Here is a 19900-nt window from a genome sequence, read left to right on the forward strand (position 1 = left end):
ACCCTTGTGTCCCCGTGAACAACAGAGCACGGTGCCTTTAGAGCAGGGCAGTCCGTGTGACCGTCCTCTGCCTCGGGGTGACTCTCCGAGGAAAGTGACCACGTTGTGTGAAAGGCCTGTCGCATTAGCATTTTCTCTTACCCTGTTACGAGAAAATGAGGCCCCTGTTAGGGGCGGGTTTTTCTTTGTCTTCAGAGTTTACTTTCCTGTAGAGCTCTCCTGGGCCAGACCTTTGGGACTTGAATGTTTGCTACAAGCGTGGGTCAGAGAAAAAAATCGTTATCGTGGCTCATTTCCCTTTTTCTTTTGCTGCCTCAATTGGATGAAAGGTATATGATGCGGATAACCTGGCTTTGTGTCAATAATTCTTACTTTTTGTCACTACGAGATTATGCTCCCTCCCTCTATAGAGAGAGATTGAGATTTCTGCCTCTGTTATCAGATTAATTGATAATTTGGGATTCTCTAGGGCAAGACTTCACCAGATCTCAGCTTAAGCCTTAATAGATCAGCTATTAATTGACAAGAGTCTGATGCCAGTCTTAAAAGAAAAGGGACGTCTGTATCTCTGTTTGTCCCCTAAGAAGGAGAAGGAGTGGGACCCGTGCCCCATGTGATCTCACTGACACACGTCCTCCCTGTGGGCCTTAGCTTTGCACTCTTCTGTCTCTTATGCTTTCTGATGGACAGAGCGCCGCCTCATCCTCTGCTGTTTACCTTCTCCCCCTCTTCACACCCTGGATGGACCCTCCAAGACTGGCTGAAGGTCAGGACGGCCATCCCTGTCCTCCAAGAGTGATTTTAGAGGTGTTTCGAGTTCAGAAGAGCTAGCACACGGAAGGTGAATTTGCAGCCAAGGGAGACGTTTGTCTCAGCAAAGGAGAACCCGCATTGTACGTCTGATCAAGAAACACATAAGAGCCCGTGGCTCTCCGGGTGCGCCTCTCTTACAGACTCCCTCGTGTTTGGGGTGTAGTCCTGTGGAAGGACATCTGAGTGACCAGACTGGCTTTGGAGAGGCGGGCTCCTGTGGAGGCTGAGCTGTGGGCTGGAGACAGTGACGCCACTGTCCTCACCCAGCTTGTGCGTGGACCATCAAGAGCCCCGCCGTCCTGCACAGAAGCACCCGGAAGGTCTGCTGCTCTGGCAAAGCTTCGGTCCCCATTTGCTCTTCAGCCTGGAGGGGTGAAGATGGGCCGTGGGGCCAGCTGTCGGGGGTGGGGGGCTGCACAGCAGCGGCGCCTGGGCGGCTGCCTCGCCTCTGCGGCGGCACCCTGAGGGCTGCTGGGAAGAGCGGTTGATTCGCAGAGAGCGGCCCTGGGGCAGAGCAGGTCCGTCGTGCTAGATGACGTTAGCCGGGAGCCGTGAACAGAGAGCCATGGAATCACGGAACATGAGTGGAGGGAGAAGGTTGCAGGGCTGGAGCACGGAGACCTCGGGCCAGGGTGGTGGAGGAAAGTGCCGGAAGTGTAGTGGGCCTCTGATGCCCATCAGTGTTCTCAAACGGACAGGTTGGTCCTAAGTTTTCTCCAGTGTTTTCTTCCCATAAAACTCTTGCCTGGGACACGCCCACCAGCAATATCACAGATGATTTTCTACTAACTGACACATCGCCTGCGTCACGGGCAGCTTGGTGTGGCCGCCATTCCCAGAGGCTCGGCCCTGACGGGGACTCAGCTTGACGCCTGTTAAGGAGACGCCACCCAGACGGCAGGCATGGTTCTACCGTCTCTTCACCGGCGAGCCATAAGGGTCTTGGGAATCCAGGTCTGGAAGAAGGTTCAGCGGTCAGTCCTCTGAGTGTGTCCCAGCTCCCAGAGGTCCGGGCATGAGCCAGAGGAGGCCTTGTGCATGGGCAGGCGACCCGCTCCCCTTCCTGTCAGACACGTCTTTCTGAATCATTTCTCTAAATTGAGAATCAGGTTCCTTTTAGAGCCGTCATGGGAGGAGATTGCTTTTCCCATCACGAACTTGAAGATGTGAAAACCCATATGCTCAGGGGTGACATGCTGTGCCCCCTGAGGTCAGTGTGGTGGGAGGGGAAGGGTCATAGCTGAGCCACGGGGGGCAGTCCAGTCGTCCTCCCCCCGCCTGTGCAGAGACCCCTGGCTGCCCGCGGAGCCCCTCAGAGCTGCACCAGGGCCATGGGGCCCATGGTGGTTGCAGGGAAGGCAGACGAGGACGCGGGGAGGGGGGTGGACCAGTGCCGTGGCCTGTTTTCCCTTCCTTGGTGGAGAAAAGAAATCTTCACAGGCTTGTGGACAGATTCTGTAGTTGCGGTGTCTCTAGGTTTTGTTTATTCTGTTCTATCTCAGACCACGTCTCAGATGATGTGTTTGAACTTTTTGTTCAGAAAGTACGGCTTCTAGGGGTCTTTCTTGAATGTGACAAGTTCACTGCTGTGTCGCCACTCATCTCCTTCGTTTGTGTCAAGAGATCATGTGCAGGGTGACAGATTCATTGTCATCTGAGATTTTAGGTATGGGGGCGTATAGCCAATGAGTAAAAATAGTCACATTGGCTTGTATGGTCAACAACAAGAAGAAAAACCACACATTTCCAAATCTAAAATCCCTGACTGCAGAGTTGGTAGCTGTGGGGGATGTCTGCGACAAGAATGGTGAGCAGTGGTCTCTGAGCCCCAGGTCGTGGCCCAGCTCTGGCCTGTCCGTAGGCGCCCCTGCCTGGGGCATCAGCACGTACTTACTGGGCCCCTGCGATGTGGGGACCCGGCAGAGGTCCCCAGAGAAGGAAGGAGGTTCAAGACAAGCCCAGTGCAGTTCTCCCTTACGGAGTCAGACACTCTCAGTTTAACTTGTGGGCTGTTCTGGAGTTCAGATGAGGAGAGCGTATAAAGCTGCACAGTGAGACTTTATCCAGAGAATGCAAACAGCTTTAACTGAGTGGGTCCCCAAGCCCACGAGTTAGAGAATCTCAGAACCTGTACCGTAACTTGAACTAGGTTTTTCCTATAAACTTCTCACCCTGACTCTCCGCTGATTGCCTCCTCCTGTCAGCCACAAAATTCCATCTGCCAAACTCAGCAACTCCTGGCCATCGCCCTCCCTCTCCTCCCCTCTGCCTGGCGCTTCCTGAAGCCAGCAGCCTTCCCCGTCCCCCGGCCGCAGCAGCGGTCTGAGGCCGCTCCGCTCTTCCAAAACCTTCCCAGCCTTCTCGTCCTCGAGGATGCTGCCCTTCCCATGCTCCGGGGAGCACCTCCATGCCGCCCCTCCTCTTGGGCGTGGGAAAGAAGCCTGAAGCTCTGCGTGGTGGCGCAGTCGGCGTCTCCCAGTGCCATGCTTCCTCCTCCAGGGCTCATGCCGGGGGCGGCACCAGCACCTGCACCACCTTTCCTGCCTCCTCCCAAGCTGTGGGGATCTCCCGACCTGGCCGCTCCTCATCCCCGTCCCCGTCCTGCTCTCGGGGGCCGGCTGCTCTTGCGCTGGTAGCTGCAGGGACCTTTCTTATTTTTGGTCCTTCATCCCCCGACCTTTCCCCAGTCTGTCATGCACGTTGACCCCCAGCAGAATCCTCCATCACCTACCTGACTGTGCCCCTCTTCCTCTTCACACTTTGCAGTGCTTCCACTGCCCTTGAGGGAGAGGCCCAAGCCGCTGACGGGGCCCCAAGCCCTGCGGGCTCTGCAGACTCATCCTCTCCCTGCTTCCGCACCATGGTGCTCTGCCACGCCCCCCTCCGTCCCGCTCCTGAATATGCAGGGCTGTCACGGGGCCCTGGAAGTGTTCATCCCACTTTGGAGTGCTACCCCCCGGCACACACTGCTCCTGAACTTCTCCTTGTCCTGTCCTCGGGGAGCCCTCCTGACGCCCCAGGCTGAGTAGGGGCCCCTCGAAAGCCCTGCCCCTTCTTCTGGAAGCCTTCCCTCTGGCCCCCAGGAAACCACTGAGGTTGCGGTGTCGCACACCCCCTCCCACATGCAGATGTCACACTCCTCGCAGGAGGGGCTGCTCTGGGTGTCTTGGCCCTCCCAGTGCTGCCAGATGATGTGGAGGAACTGGGAGCAAGGGAAGCAGGCTTCTGGAACCATCCAGACATCTGCTCATCAGCTAGTCGAAGAATCACCATGAAGCGGCTTTTGGTAAATTCTAAGAAAATGGATATAGTTGATGTGAAGGTTCTTCCCAAGGCAGTTTGAGGATCAGATTGTAACACAAGTCCAAAGTCACACAGTGGAGTTTTTAAAAGTACTGCAACAAGGCTTTGGCTTCTAAGTAGAGGCTCTATTTAGAAACTGCTCCCAGCATGGGTATTGGGGGCACCATCACTCCCAGACCTGCCCTGAAGGAAGCACTGGTACAAAGACCTCTGATAGTCACACTGCAGGTGCCCAGACCCCTGTCCTGGGACCTGCCCACCATGTTCCCAAGGCCTTGGGCTCACAAGCCTGGCTTGTCCCCAGGTACCTCATCCAACAGGCTTCCCTGGCTGTTCAGTTTCATATTTTTCAAGAGGCAATGGATGGATTTGTTCTCGCTCTTTCTAATGCAAGATTTTGAACATGCACAGAGATAATGGCCCACGCCCAACCTTGCCCCATCCACACCCCCATTTACTCCCACCTCTCATGCTGCTTTCAAACAAACCCCACTTTCTTGGAAACATTTTGTGAAATAGCTCTAAAATATAAGGATCCTTCTTTGTAACATACCATCAAGCCTTAGTAGCATTGGGTGTCGAGCCCGCGTTCAGCTCTGTTGTCACATCCACATCAGAATTTTGTTCATTGGCATTTTGACTCAGGATCCAAATAAGGTTCACACCTTGCACTGGCTGTCTGGTCTTTGATGCCTCTGACTCTGTAGGCCCACTTTCATCTCCTTTGTTGAGGTTAGGGTGATGTGTTGGATTTTGATGTCTGTTATTGGCTGAATTCTAGAACTGGAGGAAATTTCAAACTTGTCTGACCTCTAACTATGGCAGTAGACAGCGTGAGAAAATACCATGAAAGTGCAAATATGGTGGGCGTTAGAAACACTTCCAGGGCATCTTTGACCAAATGGCTTCTGAGTTGGCTTGGCCATGTCTAGCCTGTTGGGAAGACATCCAGAAGAGATGATGCCAGGCCAGGAAGGGGCTCTTTCATGGTCTCGGACTGTGGTGAGCCCCCTTTCTCACATCTGATGCTCTCTGTTGTGGCAAAGTGTGAAATTGGTGGGTGAGTGGGGGGGAACAGGGAGAAAAAGGAAATATTGGAACAGCCCAGCCCACTCTGACCAAACCTGGAACTTGGACATTGAACACTCTGTCTGCTCCATGCTTGTCCTTAGAGTCTGACTCCTACAGGTTAGTTCTGCAGCTCAGCCTAGGTGCTTGAAATGCAAGAGGGTCTCAGAAGGTTCTGACGATGCTGGGACTCTTTGGGCCGCAGTGACATCTGATGGCAGCAAGGTCACCATCAGTACCTGTCTCTACGTCTGTGTCTACACCGACATCTCCATATGTACACCTGCATCTACACCACATCATCTACCCGTGTCTGTACCCGACTGCATCTCCGTCAGTCCCTGTACGTCTACACCTACACTGATATGTCTGCATGTGCACCTGCAGTGCATCTGCATCGTCTACCTGGATCTGTATCTCTCTGTGTCCATCTGTATCAGTATTTATGTATCTCTCTCTATACCTGCATCTCTATCACTGATCTGTATCAATATCCGTATTGCTTCTGCATCTAGACTTTCACCCGCATCCACAAATGTGCCTCATCTGATCACACATATCTATATCTGTACCCACATGCACTTGTATGTCTCCATGTCTACACCTGTCTGCACCTGATCTACACTCACCTTCATGCTGTATTGTTGGTTTCAGCTGTGTCCTCTCTGTCTCGCTGCCCGTGTGTCTGCATCCTCACCTTCTCTGGCGGTTACGTCCGTACATCTCTGTCATCGTGGCTGCACAGTCTGGTTTGGTATCGGACTTCTATAATTGTTGGGGAAGCTTTGCTTTTTCTCTTCAGGAAAAAAGTCCATAGTAGAACTCTCCAGGGACCTTCAGAGCCTAAACACGGCAATTGATTTTTGAAAAGTGTCATCTGCTTTATAAGTTGACCTCCAATTAAATCTGTCTGAGTTAAGCAGTTTAAATATCACTCCTACATGGGAGGGAGTAAGAACAAGGGAGAAAAATATGAAAAGAAGAGACTTGCTAAGCTGTCAAAATAGAAATAAACTGCAGATGACAAATGAAGGCAGAAGGAAAAAGAAGAATGGGGAAAAATAGTGTCCTAATGTAGCTCATTTGTGGAATATTGACTTCATTGAGACAATGACTTAAAAAAATAGGAGTGTCTTACTAGAAGAGCTGGCCACGGGTTACTGAATTCCAGCACACCCTCCTATATTCTAACTGTGTAGAAGGGCCGTTCAAGCTTCAGATAAATTGTACGGCTGTTACTTCAAGCTCTAGAGTGGGCAGGTGGGTGGGAAGGAAATCATGTTCCAAAGAGAACAGCATTTGCAAAGGGCCTGCATCAGGAGTAGCATGGACATTTGAGGAGCTGAAATAAGGCCGGGGGAAGGTGGGGGCAGTAAGCATGAGAAAGGCTGGCCAGGCCTCAGGGCCCCAGCAAGGATTTGGGTCCTTGCCCCCAGCAGACATGGGACACCACTAGAGGACAAGCGGGCAAGTGGTGTGGTCAGGGTACCACTCTCCCAGATCCCTCTGCTGCTGAGTGGAGAAGAGATGATGAAAGGTGGGTACAGTGGATGGAGGGACACTGGTCAGCAGGTGTGCTGGCCACTGGGCCATTCCCTCAGCTCTCCTTTCTGTCTCTGCACTGTGAGGCTGACCTGCAAAATGTTGTCTGTGCTATGAGCTGGCCTGGACAGCTCACTACAGTTCCCAGACTATTCTACCCATTGGGCTTTTGGCAAGGTTCCAGCGGGCTGCACTACCATCCCTACCATGCCCACTCTGTTGAGTTTTTATCATGAATGGATGTTGAATTTTGTCATGTGCTTTTCCTGCCTCTACTGAGATGACCATGACTTGTTATCCTTCATCTTGTTAATGTGGTGTGTCACACTGTTCTATTTGCAGATGTTGAACCATCCTTGTATCCTTGGAATAAATCCTACTTGATCATGGTGTGTGATCCTCTTAATGTATTGTTGAATTTGTTTTGTTAATATTTTATTTATGGATTTTGCATCCGTGTTTCATCAGGGATATTGTCCTGTAGCTTTTTCTTGTGGCATCCTTTTCTGACTGGTATCAAGATAATGCTGGCCTTGTAAGATGAGTTTGGAAGTGTTCCCCCCTCTTCTGTTTATGGAAGAGTTTGAGAAGGATTGGTACTGATTCTTCTTAGGATGTTTGGTAGAACTCATCTGGTCCTGGGCTTTTCTTTGTTGGGAGGTGTTTGTTTACTGGTTTAGTCTCCTTACTTATCGGCATCTTCAGATTTTCTCTTTCATCACGGTTCAAGCTCCATCAGTTGGATGTTTCCAGGAATTTACCCTTTCTTCTTGGTAGTCGTTTTGTTGGCAAATAATTGTTTTTAGTTGTTTCTTAGGACCTGTTGTATTTCTGTGGCAGTAGTCATAATATCTTCTCTTTCATCTCTGATTTTATTTATTTAAGTTTTTTTTTTCTTGGTAAGTCTAGCCAAAGGTTTATCTGTTTTATTTATCTTTTCAAAGAAAACCAGCTCTTAGTTTCATTTATCTTTTCTATTGTCTTTTCAGTCTCTATTTCATCTTTTCTGATCTTTATTATTTCCTTCCTTCTGCTAGCTTTGGCCTTCATTTATGCCTCTTTTTCTAGTTTCTTGAGTTGTAAAGTCAGGCTGTTTATTTGAGATCTTTCTTTTTTCTTAATGCAAGCATTCATCACCATAAGAATGCCTCTCAGAACTCTGTTCTACGTCCCACACATTTTGGTGTGTTACATTTCCAGTTTCACTTATCTCAGGTATTTTTTATTTCTTCTTTGACCCATTGGTTGTTCAGGAGTATATCATTTAATCTCCATATATTTGTGAATGTTCAAGTTTTCTTCTTATAATTGATTTCTAGTTTCATACCATTGTGGTCGGAAAAGATGCGTGATATGATCTCAGTCTTCCTAAATTTATTAAGATTTGTCATGTGATCTGTCCTATCAGGTGATCCATCCTGGAGAATGTTCCATGTGCGCTTGAGAAAAATGTGTATTCTGCTGCTACGGGGTGGAAAGTCCTTCATGTATCTGTTAGGTTCTTCTGGTCTCTGCTGTTATTATATTGCTGTCTATTTCTCCCTTCAGATATGTTGGTATTTGTTTATGTATTTAGGGGCTCCTATGTTGGATGCGTAAATATTTACAAATGTTATATCCTCTTGATGAACTGACCTCTTTATTATTATATAATCATCTTTTTTGTCTCTTGTTAACAATCTTTGCCTTAAAGTCTCTTTTGTCTAACATAATTTTATCTACCTCTGGTTTCCCTTTTCATGAATTATCTTTCTTCATCCCTTCACTTTAAGTCTGTTGGTGTCCTCAGTGCTGAAGTGAGTCTCTTGTAGGCTGCATGGAGTTGGGCATTGTTGGTTTTTTTCCCTATCCATTCAGCCACCTGTGTCTTTGATCAGAGATTTTAGTCCATTTACATTTAAAGTAATTACTGATAAGTATGGGCTTCATTTTGCCATTTAGTAAATTATTTTCTGGCTGTTTGGCGATTCCTTTGTTCCTTTCCCTTTCTTTCCTCCTCTGTGATTTGATGATTTTCTATAGTGGTGTGCCTACATTTCTTTCTCTTTCTCTTTTGTGTACATATTATAGGCTTTTGCTTTGTGGTTACTATTAGGCTTACATGAAATACCATATGTTTAGAACAGCCTGTTTCAAGCTGATAACAACTTTGAATGTGTACTAAAGCTCTACATTTTTGTGCTGCCTTCCTCATTTTATCTTTCTGATGTCAATACTTTCCATAAAACTAACTCTAAGACATTGTGTACTTAGATTTGTATTAAGCTGTTGGCAAATATTTTTTCCAAAAATGTAGGGAAATAAATATACTTGTGGTGAGAAGTATAGTCTCATCTTGAAGTTGTTGGAATACAACAGTTTTTCACCAGTTGATTTTTTTTTACCTGTGAAGAGTTGGTGTCTGTCAACAACTTTACTAGAAAGAGTAATTCAGGGTTCTGGCACCTCCAGATGAATTTGCATGTATTCTAGAAGCCTGTGGGCTCAGCAGTCAGAAGAATCAGTTTGGTTGCACAAATTACCATGAGCTCACTCACTCATTCTCCAGAAGACATTGGGTTTTATTTCTCTGCAGGAAAGAAAGGTGATACTGAATCAAGGTTGAGATATTGAATCATGGCAGCTCCTCTCTCATTTCCCCCATGAGAAATGTCTTTTCTCTACATTGGGGAGAATTCCTATGGGTTAACAAAAGTATAACTAGCTTATAAGATTATTTAAAGAGAATAAATATTGTTATTTGTTAAAAACAGTATATAGGGATAGCTAGAATAATTGGGGAATCCCATGAAAACCTCATTTTATCCATTGATTTAAAATACCTCATCAAAAAAGTTTGTATCAGAGTTGATTGATATCATTTTGCAATCCATCAATCATTTAATTCCCTACCTTTGGTAAATTTTCGAATGAATAGTAAAGTATCCGAAATCAGGAAGTAAAGAAGCAGAAGCACAAATGGTCAGCTCTTGAACATAGAGTCCTAGACGTGGGTGTCTGGTTGGCAGGACCGTCTGGGTCGCTAAGGAAGAGACAGTAACACTGTTGCCAAAACAGGACCTGGAGGAATGATGCGTGCAGACACTCCGCAGCTTAGTTAAGGTAAAACACAGGGAGGGATGCAGCTGTAAGTTACCTGGGCTTGCCCCGTAGTTTGGAAGTCCGCATCACACCCTCACTGACGAGTAACGTTTAGGTTTTGGGACTTACTGGTGGCATGTCCTGGAGCTTGAATTATTTTCTCTAATCTCAGTTTCCAGTCCTTTAAAATGAGGTTCACAATAGTACCTTCCTCACAGGTCTGTTGTGAGTGTTACGTGAGAGTGTTGTGCGGGTCTCAGCACGGTGGCGAGCATAAGGAGAACCTTCAAGGTCTTCCACGGCCCCTGACATTTCTCACCTGAAGTTATTGCCACTACTCTTTCGTTAGGGTGGCTCTCCACAACTCCTTCACTGTCTGACATAACAGTTTTTCTAATTTTTCATCTGTCCTCTCATTCCCATGGTGATTTCAGGGCACTGTGGAAGTCCACACACTGTGCATGGCGTGGAGGCCATCGGGGAAACGGGGGTACTGTTGCTTCTCCTGTGGCCTTCCCATCAAGTGGGTGGTGTGAATGCTTCAGATTTTCTCCTGTTTTGCTGCTTTAGTAGGTCCCTAGGGGCCTCTGACTTTCCAACGACTCCGCAGTCGTGTTAACATGTGGCTGTGATTCAGAGAGGAAAAGCATCAGAGCAGATAGCTCTAGCTTCTGTGAACCCTCTCGGCCGCTAGACGTCGAGGCAGGCGGTGAGGGCCGAGCCGCCGGCACGGCGTGCGTCTCTCCCTGCACGGCAGTATCGGGTGTCCCGGTGATCAGGGTGTCACCGACACACATGAAATTGCATGTGCCATATCCGTCCATTGATTTTTGAGATTAACTCCAACTGCTTTCTAAGGAAGTTCAGACCATGAAATGACAGATGATGGCCATGTATTTTAAAAATAAAATAGAAATAACTGCATGCTCATTTTGAGCGCAATCTTACTGGTCTAACTATTGACTGGACCCGCTATCGTCGTAAGCCGTTTGTGCTTGGTGCTCCAGCCTGGGCGGCGAGCCGTGGCAGCCCTCGGGAGGGGCTACAGCACCCGTCAGCAGCTGGTGTGATCAGGGGTCTCCTTGCGGAGGCAGGAGGGTTCCTACACGTATCCTGGCGGATTTCATCATTATCTTTAAGGCGTTTTAAATAATCATGCTGCGGATACAAGTGTTAACTGTATGCATTGTGGGGTGAAGGAATGTAGAGTCATTAGACACTCATGAGGCCTAAGTGGGGCTGGGACTCATGATAGAGCCTCTGGGTTCCCCATCGCCTAATGTCACCCTTTGGTTTAAAATAGGCTCGAGCACAGAATTCATGGAATCTGGTGGTAAACTTGGTTGGGAAGCTGGTTTATGTCCAGCATGGGGCAGTAGGCTCTGGAGGTAGAAGAACATGAGATGTGGTTTGTGCCCTCACTGCGTGTGCACTTTGGAGACAGGAAGAGGATTAAAACGTGTGAAATAGTTAAGAGAGCTTCCGTAATAGGTGGTGGCCTCGGGGCTTCTACATCAAAGCAGAGGGAGTTTTAGGAAAAGGAGGGGGCCACGTGGGCCTGCTGGTTAGAATGGGTGAGGCCTGGTTGGCGGCCAGGATGAGGGGAGGAAGCACTTTGTGCCATTGTGGGTGTGGGGCACACGATGGGGGGTGGCTGGGCCGGCTGGAGCTGAGGGTCAGTGGGAGGAGGGGGAGTCTCTGGGCAGGCAGGGGGCCCTGGTCGTGTCGATCCAGGAGTGCACGTCATCACCACAACCCTCGCTGGTTTTAGTGCCAGTGCTCCTCTTGGTGAGCACGTCGGCGTGTGTGGACGTGTACACCTGTTCCACTGTCTCAGGCACACGCAGGTGTGTGTGCACACCTGGGGAGTCTCCCGTGTCTGCAAGGTGTGTGTGTGCACACCGGAGTCGGTGGTGTGTGCACACCTGGGGTGTCCTTGCTGTCTTCTGATGCCTCCTGTCCCAGGCCTTGTGGGTTCACTTTGCAGGGCTCTGGCTCCAAGTCAGTTTGCAGAGCACAGGGCTGGAGGGAGGCCATCAGGGAGACCAGTGTTTGTGGCCCCACCGTCGCAGGGAGGCCCCCGCGCGTCTCCTGCTGGCAGCATCCTCCGAGGGGCACAGAAATGTTTGGAGGCAAAGCACGTCCTGAGTGACCACAGGAAGGAAGACGCTTCTGACCATCCAGCCTGGCCTGCCGACTCTCCCATGAAGGACCAGGACAGCAAGTTGGGTGGGGCCGCGGGGGCACCTCAGTGCATGTGGCATCGAACGGAGCTTCATTTTTCCTACTCCTCACCTGGTAATTGTCACCTGAGGGCCCATTTTCCTAGATTGAGCTGTCATTCCACTCCGGGCTGCATGCCTGATGCCGCCCCTTCAAATGAAGCCCCTCGCTTGGCCATGTACATTTATTCCTGTCATCCGTTCAGACTCTCGGAGATAGAAGGTGCTGGGCTGAGACCCTGTGCTCTGCTGCTCTGAGCACACTTGTGCTCAGATACAGGACGGGGCCTTGCGTCACCTCCATCCCGAGGATTTGCAGGGACGTTCTGTGGCCACACGGGACATTCGGGGGGGGGGGGGGGGGAAAGGGGGTAGAGTGGAGTGTGGGCAGTCACACATCGCTGGGGCCACCACACAGGTGCGTTTCCAGGGTGTCTGCCCAGTGCCCGGGGGCACGTTCTGGCGACCGGGACCCCCTCTGCACAGACAGGATTTCTCTGGGCGGCCCCTTGGAGCTGTTTCTTTCAGGCGCGTTCCGCTTGCCCATCCCCCGGTGGACCCTGCTGGCTCCTCTCTGGGGTCTACCGTCTGGTGGGTTAAACTTGCACGTTCTGTTCCACTTTCTGGAATTCTAGTGTTCTAAGTCCACTGGCTCTATAAACAATTCGTATTCACCCTACGAATTTTTTGACGACTAGCAGACTACCTCCTCGGTCCCGCTGTTTGCTCCGCACTTTGATGCCTTTGTAGATAACACGTTCACCCACTCGTCATCTGTGCGGGTGGGGCGACTAGCTCTGGTCTCCGACTGGCGTCCCCTCCTGGCTCACGTGACTGACCCTGAGCACGACCTCACTCGTCTCTGTCGTAGATCGAGGAGCAGCACCCCAAGTGCAACACTTCAGGCCCTGCTGTCTCTTGGGCGACCATCAGGCCGCGTTGTGGGGGCTTCCCTCGACGCTGCCTTTCGGACCCTTGCCCTCCCCAGCACCCACTGCAGGCTGGAGCCTGGGTGCCCAACAGGCCCCTTCTTGGGGAATAGGCGGTGGAAATGGGCAGGAAAGGAGGACAGAAGGTCCAAAAAGCGACTGCTTTTTGATTGTGAAATTACACAGAAAACTACCCTGAGAAGCCGCTGACAGAGAACGCACCAGGCCCTTCCCTTGAGAGAGGGGTGAACAGAGGCGCGTCCTTGCGGGTCTGGGGAGGGGCCCGGGTCAGTTTCCACATGCGGCCCCGCCAGGAGAGGTGTTGCCGTGAGGCTGGAATCAGGCTGTTAGTAATAGAGTCCGGGGCTGGAGAGCCATTTGGGGTTTGAGGGGTTTTATGCCCATTGTCCTTGATTTACACGGTAACTCTTGTCAGCTAGGTGGGACTCCTTTAATAACTTACGTTTTAATGATTTTCAGCGTGAGACGTTTTGACATCTTCCTGTGTATTCACACATTTGTTCCGTTCACACACGCATCACATCTGCTCGTGTCCGTGTGCGGGGCGGCTGGTGCCGTGGCCAAAGCCCACACCCACACGGCGAAAGCCTGACCGCCGCCCCGGGCCGCACAGGAGCCTGCGGCTGGGTCGCGCTGGCGGCGCCGGCGGGGCGGACGAGCTGCCCCGTCCAGGTCTCACCTGGCTGCACTCATCGGCCTGGCCTGGGAGGCCGGCAGGGAGGCACCGAGCAGGGAGCCCCCAGGCTGGCTGCAGGTGCGGTGGGGGCCGGCGTCAGGCTCCGCGGTCCCGAGTGCTGGGAGTCCAGGGGAGCTGCTGGGGCGGGCCCGAGGAGGCAGGGTCTGTGCCCTCGGCGGGGGTCTGTGAAGCAAGGCTGTGTCCTGCTGGGGTCTGGCCTGGGGTACGTGGGCTGCGTAGGTGAGGGCGGCCCTGGTTCGCTGCAGGCCTCATCACGCCCCGTCACTCGCGTCTGCAGATGCTGGTTGTCCGCCCGCCTGCGCTGCGTCTGGGGGGCCTGGTTACAGGAAGAGCGGCCCACCTGAGAGCCGCGGGGGCGGGGGCACCAGAGCTCTGCCACGAGGGCCTCCAAGGCCCTGCTGTGTCGCTGGTGCCCACGTCCCGGATTAGGGCTCTGTGCGGCTGTCGTTCTTTCTCCACATCTGACTTGTAGTGAACACACCTTCCTGGCGTTGCTGCTTTCCTGTTCCTGAGTCTGCACACAGCACCGTGGCCTTTCCCCCACGTGGCTCGAGGTCCCTGCACACTTGGTTTAGACACAGGCCTTCTTGGGGCTCTGGGCTGCCTGATGAAAAGTGAGCTCCAGCCTGCAGCTCCAGGTGGACAGGCAGGGAGTAATGATGAAGACACAAAGGTTCCAGGTGGACCCCTTCCCCCGTCGGCGTCTCACCTCCTCGTGGGCCCGAGCGTGGGCTCTGCGAGATGCCCAGGGGGGTTTCTAAGTCAGGTCGGGTGACGAGGTAAAAGCGTACACTTCCACACCATGTGCACACACGGACCTGAAAATGTGTTCTAATTTTACAGCATGATGTGAAAAGCCCCTGTGTTAGGAGGCTTGTAGGACTTGTCTGTCCTTCCTGGAAGGGTCCCCAGCCCTGGGCATCTCGCTCTTGCCAGGAAGCGGGATGGAGGGGCAAAGGCCCTGATCGCAGACCCGCGTCGGGCCTCTCCTTTCTCACTTCAGAGCAGAACAGCACCCTGCAGGTTGGCAAGAGATCTAGAACAACGGGTGAGGCGTGGAGAGCAGGCCCGGCTGTGGGTAGAGAGCCTCCTGCAGAAACTGGCGTCCCTAGGAAGAAGTCCAGTTCCTGTCCCCACTGAGAGAAGGTGGTGGGGGACAGCTTGGTGCCGTGGCTCCTTACCAGCCTCCCCTTAGAGGACGGGAGTGTCTGTCCCGCCGCGGCTGCACGTGCACGGGACACCCCAGGACAGTTGCGGGGCAAGCCGGCAACTCCTGACCCCAGCCCGCTTCTCCGTCTCTAGCTGAGGCCTCCAAGGGCCCTCGACTCCTCCTTGCTGGCTCTGTCCCTCCGGATTCCTGCTTTAGCCATTCTCTGAAGGCCGCTTTCCCCAGCTGCTCCCAGCTCAGATGCTCAGTGTGGGCTCTGTCCGTTAGGATGTGTCCACAGGAGAATTCCCGAATTTCCTTCCCACGGCTTCTCCGTCTCGCATGCTCCTGGGCCACCTCCTGGTACCACGACACACCGTGGCGTCTCCCAAGCCCGCAGGCCCCCCTGCACCCTCCGGCCCAGTCCTGTTTCCTGGATCCTGGTTGGCTCCTCCTTGCACCCTGCACCCCATCGGCTCTTGGAGCTGCAGTGACCCTGGATGCTTCCCGACTCACCCCTGTGCGTGTCCTCCTCCTACGAGGACTCCAGTGACATTGGATTCGGAACCACCCTGATGACCTCCTCTCAGCATGATGGTCAGCAGTGACCTCTTTCCACGTGAGGTCACATTCTGAGGTTCTGGATTTAGGACTGAACATGCGAAGCTTGGGTGACACAGTTCAATCCACAACAGCACTTGTCTCTGCCGCCCGTGTGCTGCTCGAATGCCGCCCTGGAAGGCAGGGCCCGGTCTGTTTGTTGCTGCACCTAGCCCGTCTCCTGTCACCTTGGCCAAGGGCACGAGAGGTCGGCCGGGATGACGGCAGTGGCTGTGCACCAGCTTTTATATGACGACATAACGGAATATTCTCTGGAATGTTGCTAATAGGGTTTCACGGGCCGGCGTGGCTCACACAGCTGCGTGTTGGGATTCAGGACTTGTCGTTGGAGCTCTGAGCCGCACGGTTACGGTGGAGCCGGGCCTCCCGCGGGCCTGGGCGCATTGTCCCGGAGCACCCCGCCCCCCCAGGGGGTCGCTGCGCGGTGCCCCTCTGGTCTCCATGGTTACCTTCAGATGTGTCCCGTTCACATCTCTCTCATGGCACATCGCTCATTTTAGAAACAAGCCCATTTAAAAATGTGTTTCCTTTGTACATTTGACGCCCATCCTGAAACTCGATTTTCAGCATCTGCTTCCCCTCGGTCTCCCATCTTTTCTCTCTCCTTCCCGTCTGGCCTCCCCTCCCACCCCCCTATTATATTTTTTATTGAAGGCTGAGCTGAGCCGTCGCTGCATCACGGGCCCATTACGCTTCTAACAATTCCATTTGCACTGTATTGTTTGTCTCATTGCTGGGAAATTCAGGTGATTCATCATGCCTGAAGAAGCACCTGATCCCGGCTGCCCTGAGAGCCTGGTCACTATGTGACAGGAATGCACAGGCGCTGAGGTGGGGGCAGGGGGGATGCGCAGCTTCTCAAGTGTTGATGAGTTCCATTTTGTAACGCTGCCCCCCGCTCTCCTCAACAGCCCCCTGAGCCCAGAGAAGGGGAAGGAGCTGATGGAGAGCATCGCGCGGCTCCTGGAGGTGCCGATGAGTGTCTTCCCAGACATCGCGTGAGTGCCGGGTGCGGGGTCCGGGGCTTTTAGTCTCCACTCACATCAGGTTCCGTTTCATAATTGGTTTGCAAGGGAAAGAACTGTGTGCTTGGGGTTCTTGTTAATTACATCAGAAACAGTTCAGGAGAGAGATGGAAGGAAAATTCCAGGTGGGTTTGGTAAGTTATTTAAGTGCAGCTGAAACCGGACTGTAATTGTGAGAATTATAATCTGCTGGAAGGACAGGGCCCACTGGGGCTGCGGTGCTCAGCCCTGCTGCACCTAGAATTGCCTGGGAGGCTCTAGAACATTCCAGTGCCTGGGCCCCACCCCACCGCAGATGAGTCCGAGCCCAGGGACGGTGCGTGTCCGTGAGAAGTCAGCGCTTAGGGAGTGCCTCCAGCCTGCACACCCTGCCACGTACTTGCCGCACCACGTCCCCCGAGCACGACCAGCCTCTCTCGTCATCAGGGGCAGGCTGGAGGCAGATTCGGTGGCGCTGGAGACCAGGGGGAGGTCCGGACGCGGAGGTCAGCCCAGAGAGCCGTCTCGGGACGGATCAGTGGTGTGTTGTGAGCCACGCAGGCCTGGAAATAAGAGGCTCAGCCGAGCTATCTGTTGACCCAGACGGCTGGCCCGGGGCCTTCAGTCCTGGAAATACAGCATGACCGTCGGCAATCTTGCCACTCGGTGGGACTGTCTAAGCTCTTTCCCTGCGGCTCTTAGCTCATTTGGAAGTTCATCACCCTTTATCTTGAGTAGAAAGGAGCCAGAAGTTGGGAGAGAGGGGCCAGGCCGAGTCCTCGTCTTAACAGTAAGCCCAGATTCACTTCCTTGGGCTCCTTGCGGCTGACGACGGTCTAGCCCGTCTCTCCGACTAATGAGGGCTCCTGTATCATCTCTGCACCAGCAAACGGGACCGTCTACAAGACGCAGCTTTTCTTTCCTTTCTTTCTTTCTTTTTTTTTTTTTAAAGATTTTACTTATTCATTTGACAGAGAGAGAGGGAACACAAGCAGGGGGAGCGTCAGGCAGAGGGAGAGAGAGAAGCAGGCTCCCCACTGAGCAGGGAGCCCAACCTGGGGCTCGATCCCAGGACCCCGGGATCATGACCTGAGCCAAAGCAGACGCTTAACCAACTGAGCCACCCAGGCGCCCCAAGACGCAGCTTTTCATTCAACAGATGTTTACAGAACACCAGGCCAAGGTGGAGCAGAGAACATGACATTCCAGCAGAAATGGGCACAGAGCAGAGCTGGTAAAGGTCAGGCAGCCCTAGTTCACGTGGAAGCAAAGGGCCAGAGGCTGTGAGGTCTGGAGAGCAGGTGCCCGGCTGCCTCGAGGCAGGAGGGACTGTGTGCCCCACGTGAACAGGCAGGGCAGCTCGGGTGGGCCCCAAGGCCCTTGTGAGGAGTGTGGCGTTCCTTCCGTGGGCTGGCAAGCCACCAGAGACTTCACATCAGGAGGGCATGTTTCTCTTACAAGGACACAGGAGGAGGCTCAAGTGCCTTGGGGCCGCTGAGGTTTCTAGATGAGTGTTGGTTGTCCCGACCCCATGCCAGATGGGGCTTCGGCCTTGGAGAGGTAGTCACGAATGTGGGAGGAGCTGAGAGATTGGGAGACACCCACATGTGACTGTCATTACCCGGTCAGTTGAGCCACACGCCGGCCCCGTGGGAGCAGCTTTTATTCCAGCCTGTCATTTCAGACGCCCTTGAGAACTGTCCTTTGTCCAAGCACATTCCCTCCTGTGCAGAACCCCATGCCAGGTGTATGCAGGCGTCTGCGGAAGGGGCATGGCTGCTGGACTCGGGCGCTCAGCGTGAACACAGGAGGCCCACCCAGGCCCTTTGCCCAGGGCATGTGTCTCGGGTGCCGTTAAACAGATCGCACGCAGAGAGAGCCAGTCCTGACCTGGTGGCGCTGACCGTTCCCTTCGGAGAAGCAGAGGGAAATTTCCCCAGTGTGCCTGCACCCCACACGTGGCTAATCATCTGCAGTCTTCACCTCCGGACCCCAAGGTCGGGGGTCACAGCGGTCCCTGACACGTTCACATCAGGCACCCAGCGCAGGACTTGCGGAGTGCGGGCCTGGCACCCACACCGGACCCACCAACCAGGGCGGGGCGGTCCTCGCCCCTCCGTCCACAAGTAGGAGACACTGAATGTGGCCCCCGAAATTCAGCTGCTGGTGCCAGGGACATGTTGCTGTTGAGGGAGTGAATGAATGAATGAGTGCCTCCTTCATTAGAGGGAAGAATGTCCCGGGAGCGATCGGAAGGCAGTAAACAACAAGAAGACTTCACATCTCCAGGGGGAGCTCCCGGGAGGGGCCGGGGTGGCCTGAGCTTTTGGAGAATGTTAACACAGCTCAGACCCGTTATTGAGAACATTAGACAAAAAAGGAATCACACGGAGAGGCTTCAGAGTAAGACGTGGCCTGGCCCCACTGGCGACTGTATTTACTGAATTTTCATTATTTCCCTCTGCGCTCTGGGGTGAGTGAGCACCAGATAGAAGGCAGAGGTCCCCGCACACAGAGGCCTTGTGCTTCCTGGAGCCTCGGCCCCCCGCCGCTGCTTGCTTGTTGGAAGTCGGGGTGTGTGTGCGTTGTGACCTGGGCTCCATGCTGCTGAGAGAGCGGGGTTTGGGAGGAGGGGTGTCCTCGGGACAGGCGGGAGCACGGTGGGCTGGGAGCCTCAGGAACAGCCGTGGAGCTCTCCAGCCCGAGGTGGGTCAGGTGGGTGTGACCCAGAGCCCACCGCCGAGGAGGGGAGCTGCCCTTGGGCCAGGCTGGAAGCCCCCATGGTGGCCTGCCTCATCGCCCACCCCCAGGGGCAGGCCCCGCACATGAGCCCACCGAACGCTGTAGGACTGAGCCTTTCACACAACTGGTGGCCACTGACCACGTGTCCACGACTTTTCCAGCAGTGAGAAGTTTCCTGTTGAAGGAAGGTGTCTCCCAGAGGGAATGGGACACAGGTGTCTGAGGTCAACAAGCATGTTTAGCCCATCTTCTGTCCTGCCCCACGGTTTCTGCATTGCCCACCTGTCACCTCCCTTTCTCCACATCCTCAGCCAGGCTCATCGGCCTCTAAGAGTCTCAGGGCAGTGGTGGGAGGCCCAGAGGCCAGGGCGAGACCAGGCAGGCTTCCAGACAGGAGAGGCTTCTGGTGCGGCCTGGGGGTGGGGGTGTCAGGACTGGAGGGGCTTCTGGTCTGGGGGAGGGGCATCTTCTGGAGGGGGCATCCAGCGGGAGGGGTGTCTGGTTGGGGGAAGTCTAATGGGAGGGGTGTCAGGACTGGAGGGGCTTCTGGTGCGGTGGTGTCCATGTCAGGGGCTGTCTGGTGGGGGGGCGGTGTCCGGTGTGGGGTGGTGTCCGGTGGGGGGGTGTCCCTGTGGGTGGTGTCCGGTAGGGTGGTGTCCCAGTGGGGGCTGTCTGGTGGGATGGTGTCCGGTGGGATGGTGTCCGGTGGG

The 19900-nt window shown here is 53.3% G+C and overlaps 1 protein-coding gene across 5 annotated transcripts in view; it reads left to right on the forward strand.

Annotated features, from left to right (window-relative positions):
• PTPRN2 (protein tyrosine phosphatase receptor type N2) overlaps nucleotides 1-19900 on the forward strand; it is an 814855-nt gene that overhangs the window by 352978 nt on the left and 441977 nt on the right. For all 5 annotated transcript variants that reach the window (XM_032394358.1, XM_032394357.1, XM_032394360.1 and 2 more), the window contains one exon: nucleotides 16356-16442. In XM_032394358.1, the coding sequence (XP_032250249.1) occupies nucleotides 16356-16442 (87 nt within the window). The remainder of the gene's footprint in view (nucleotides 1-16355; nucleotides 16443-19900) is intronic.

The sequence above is a fragment of the Phoca vitulina genome, unplaced genomic scaffold (genome assembly GCF_004348235.1).
Source record: "Phoca vitulina isolate PV1807 unplaced genomic scaffold, GSC_HSeal_1.0 scaffold80, whole genome shotgun sequence".
In the NCBI taxonomy this organism is placed as follows: domain Eukaryota; kingdom Metazoa; phylum Chordata; class Mammalia; order Carnivora; family Phocidae; genus Phoca; species Phoca vitulina.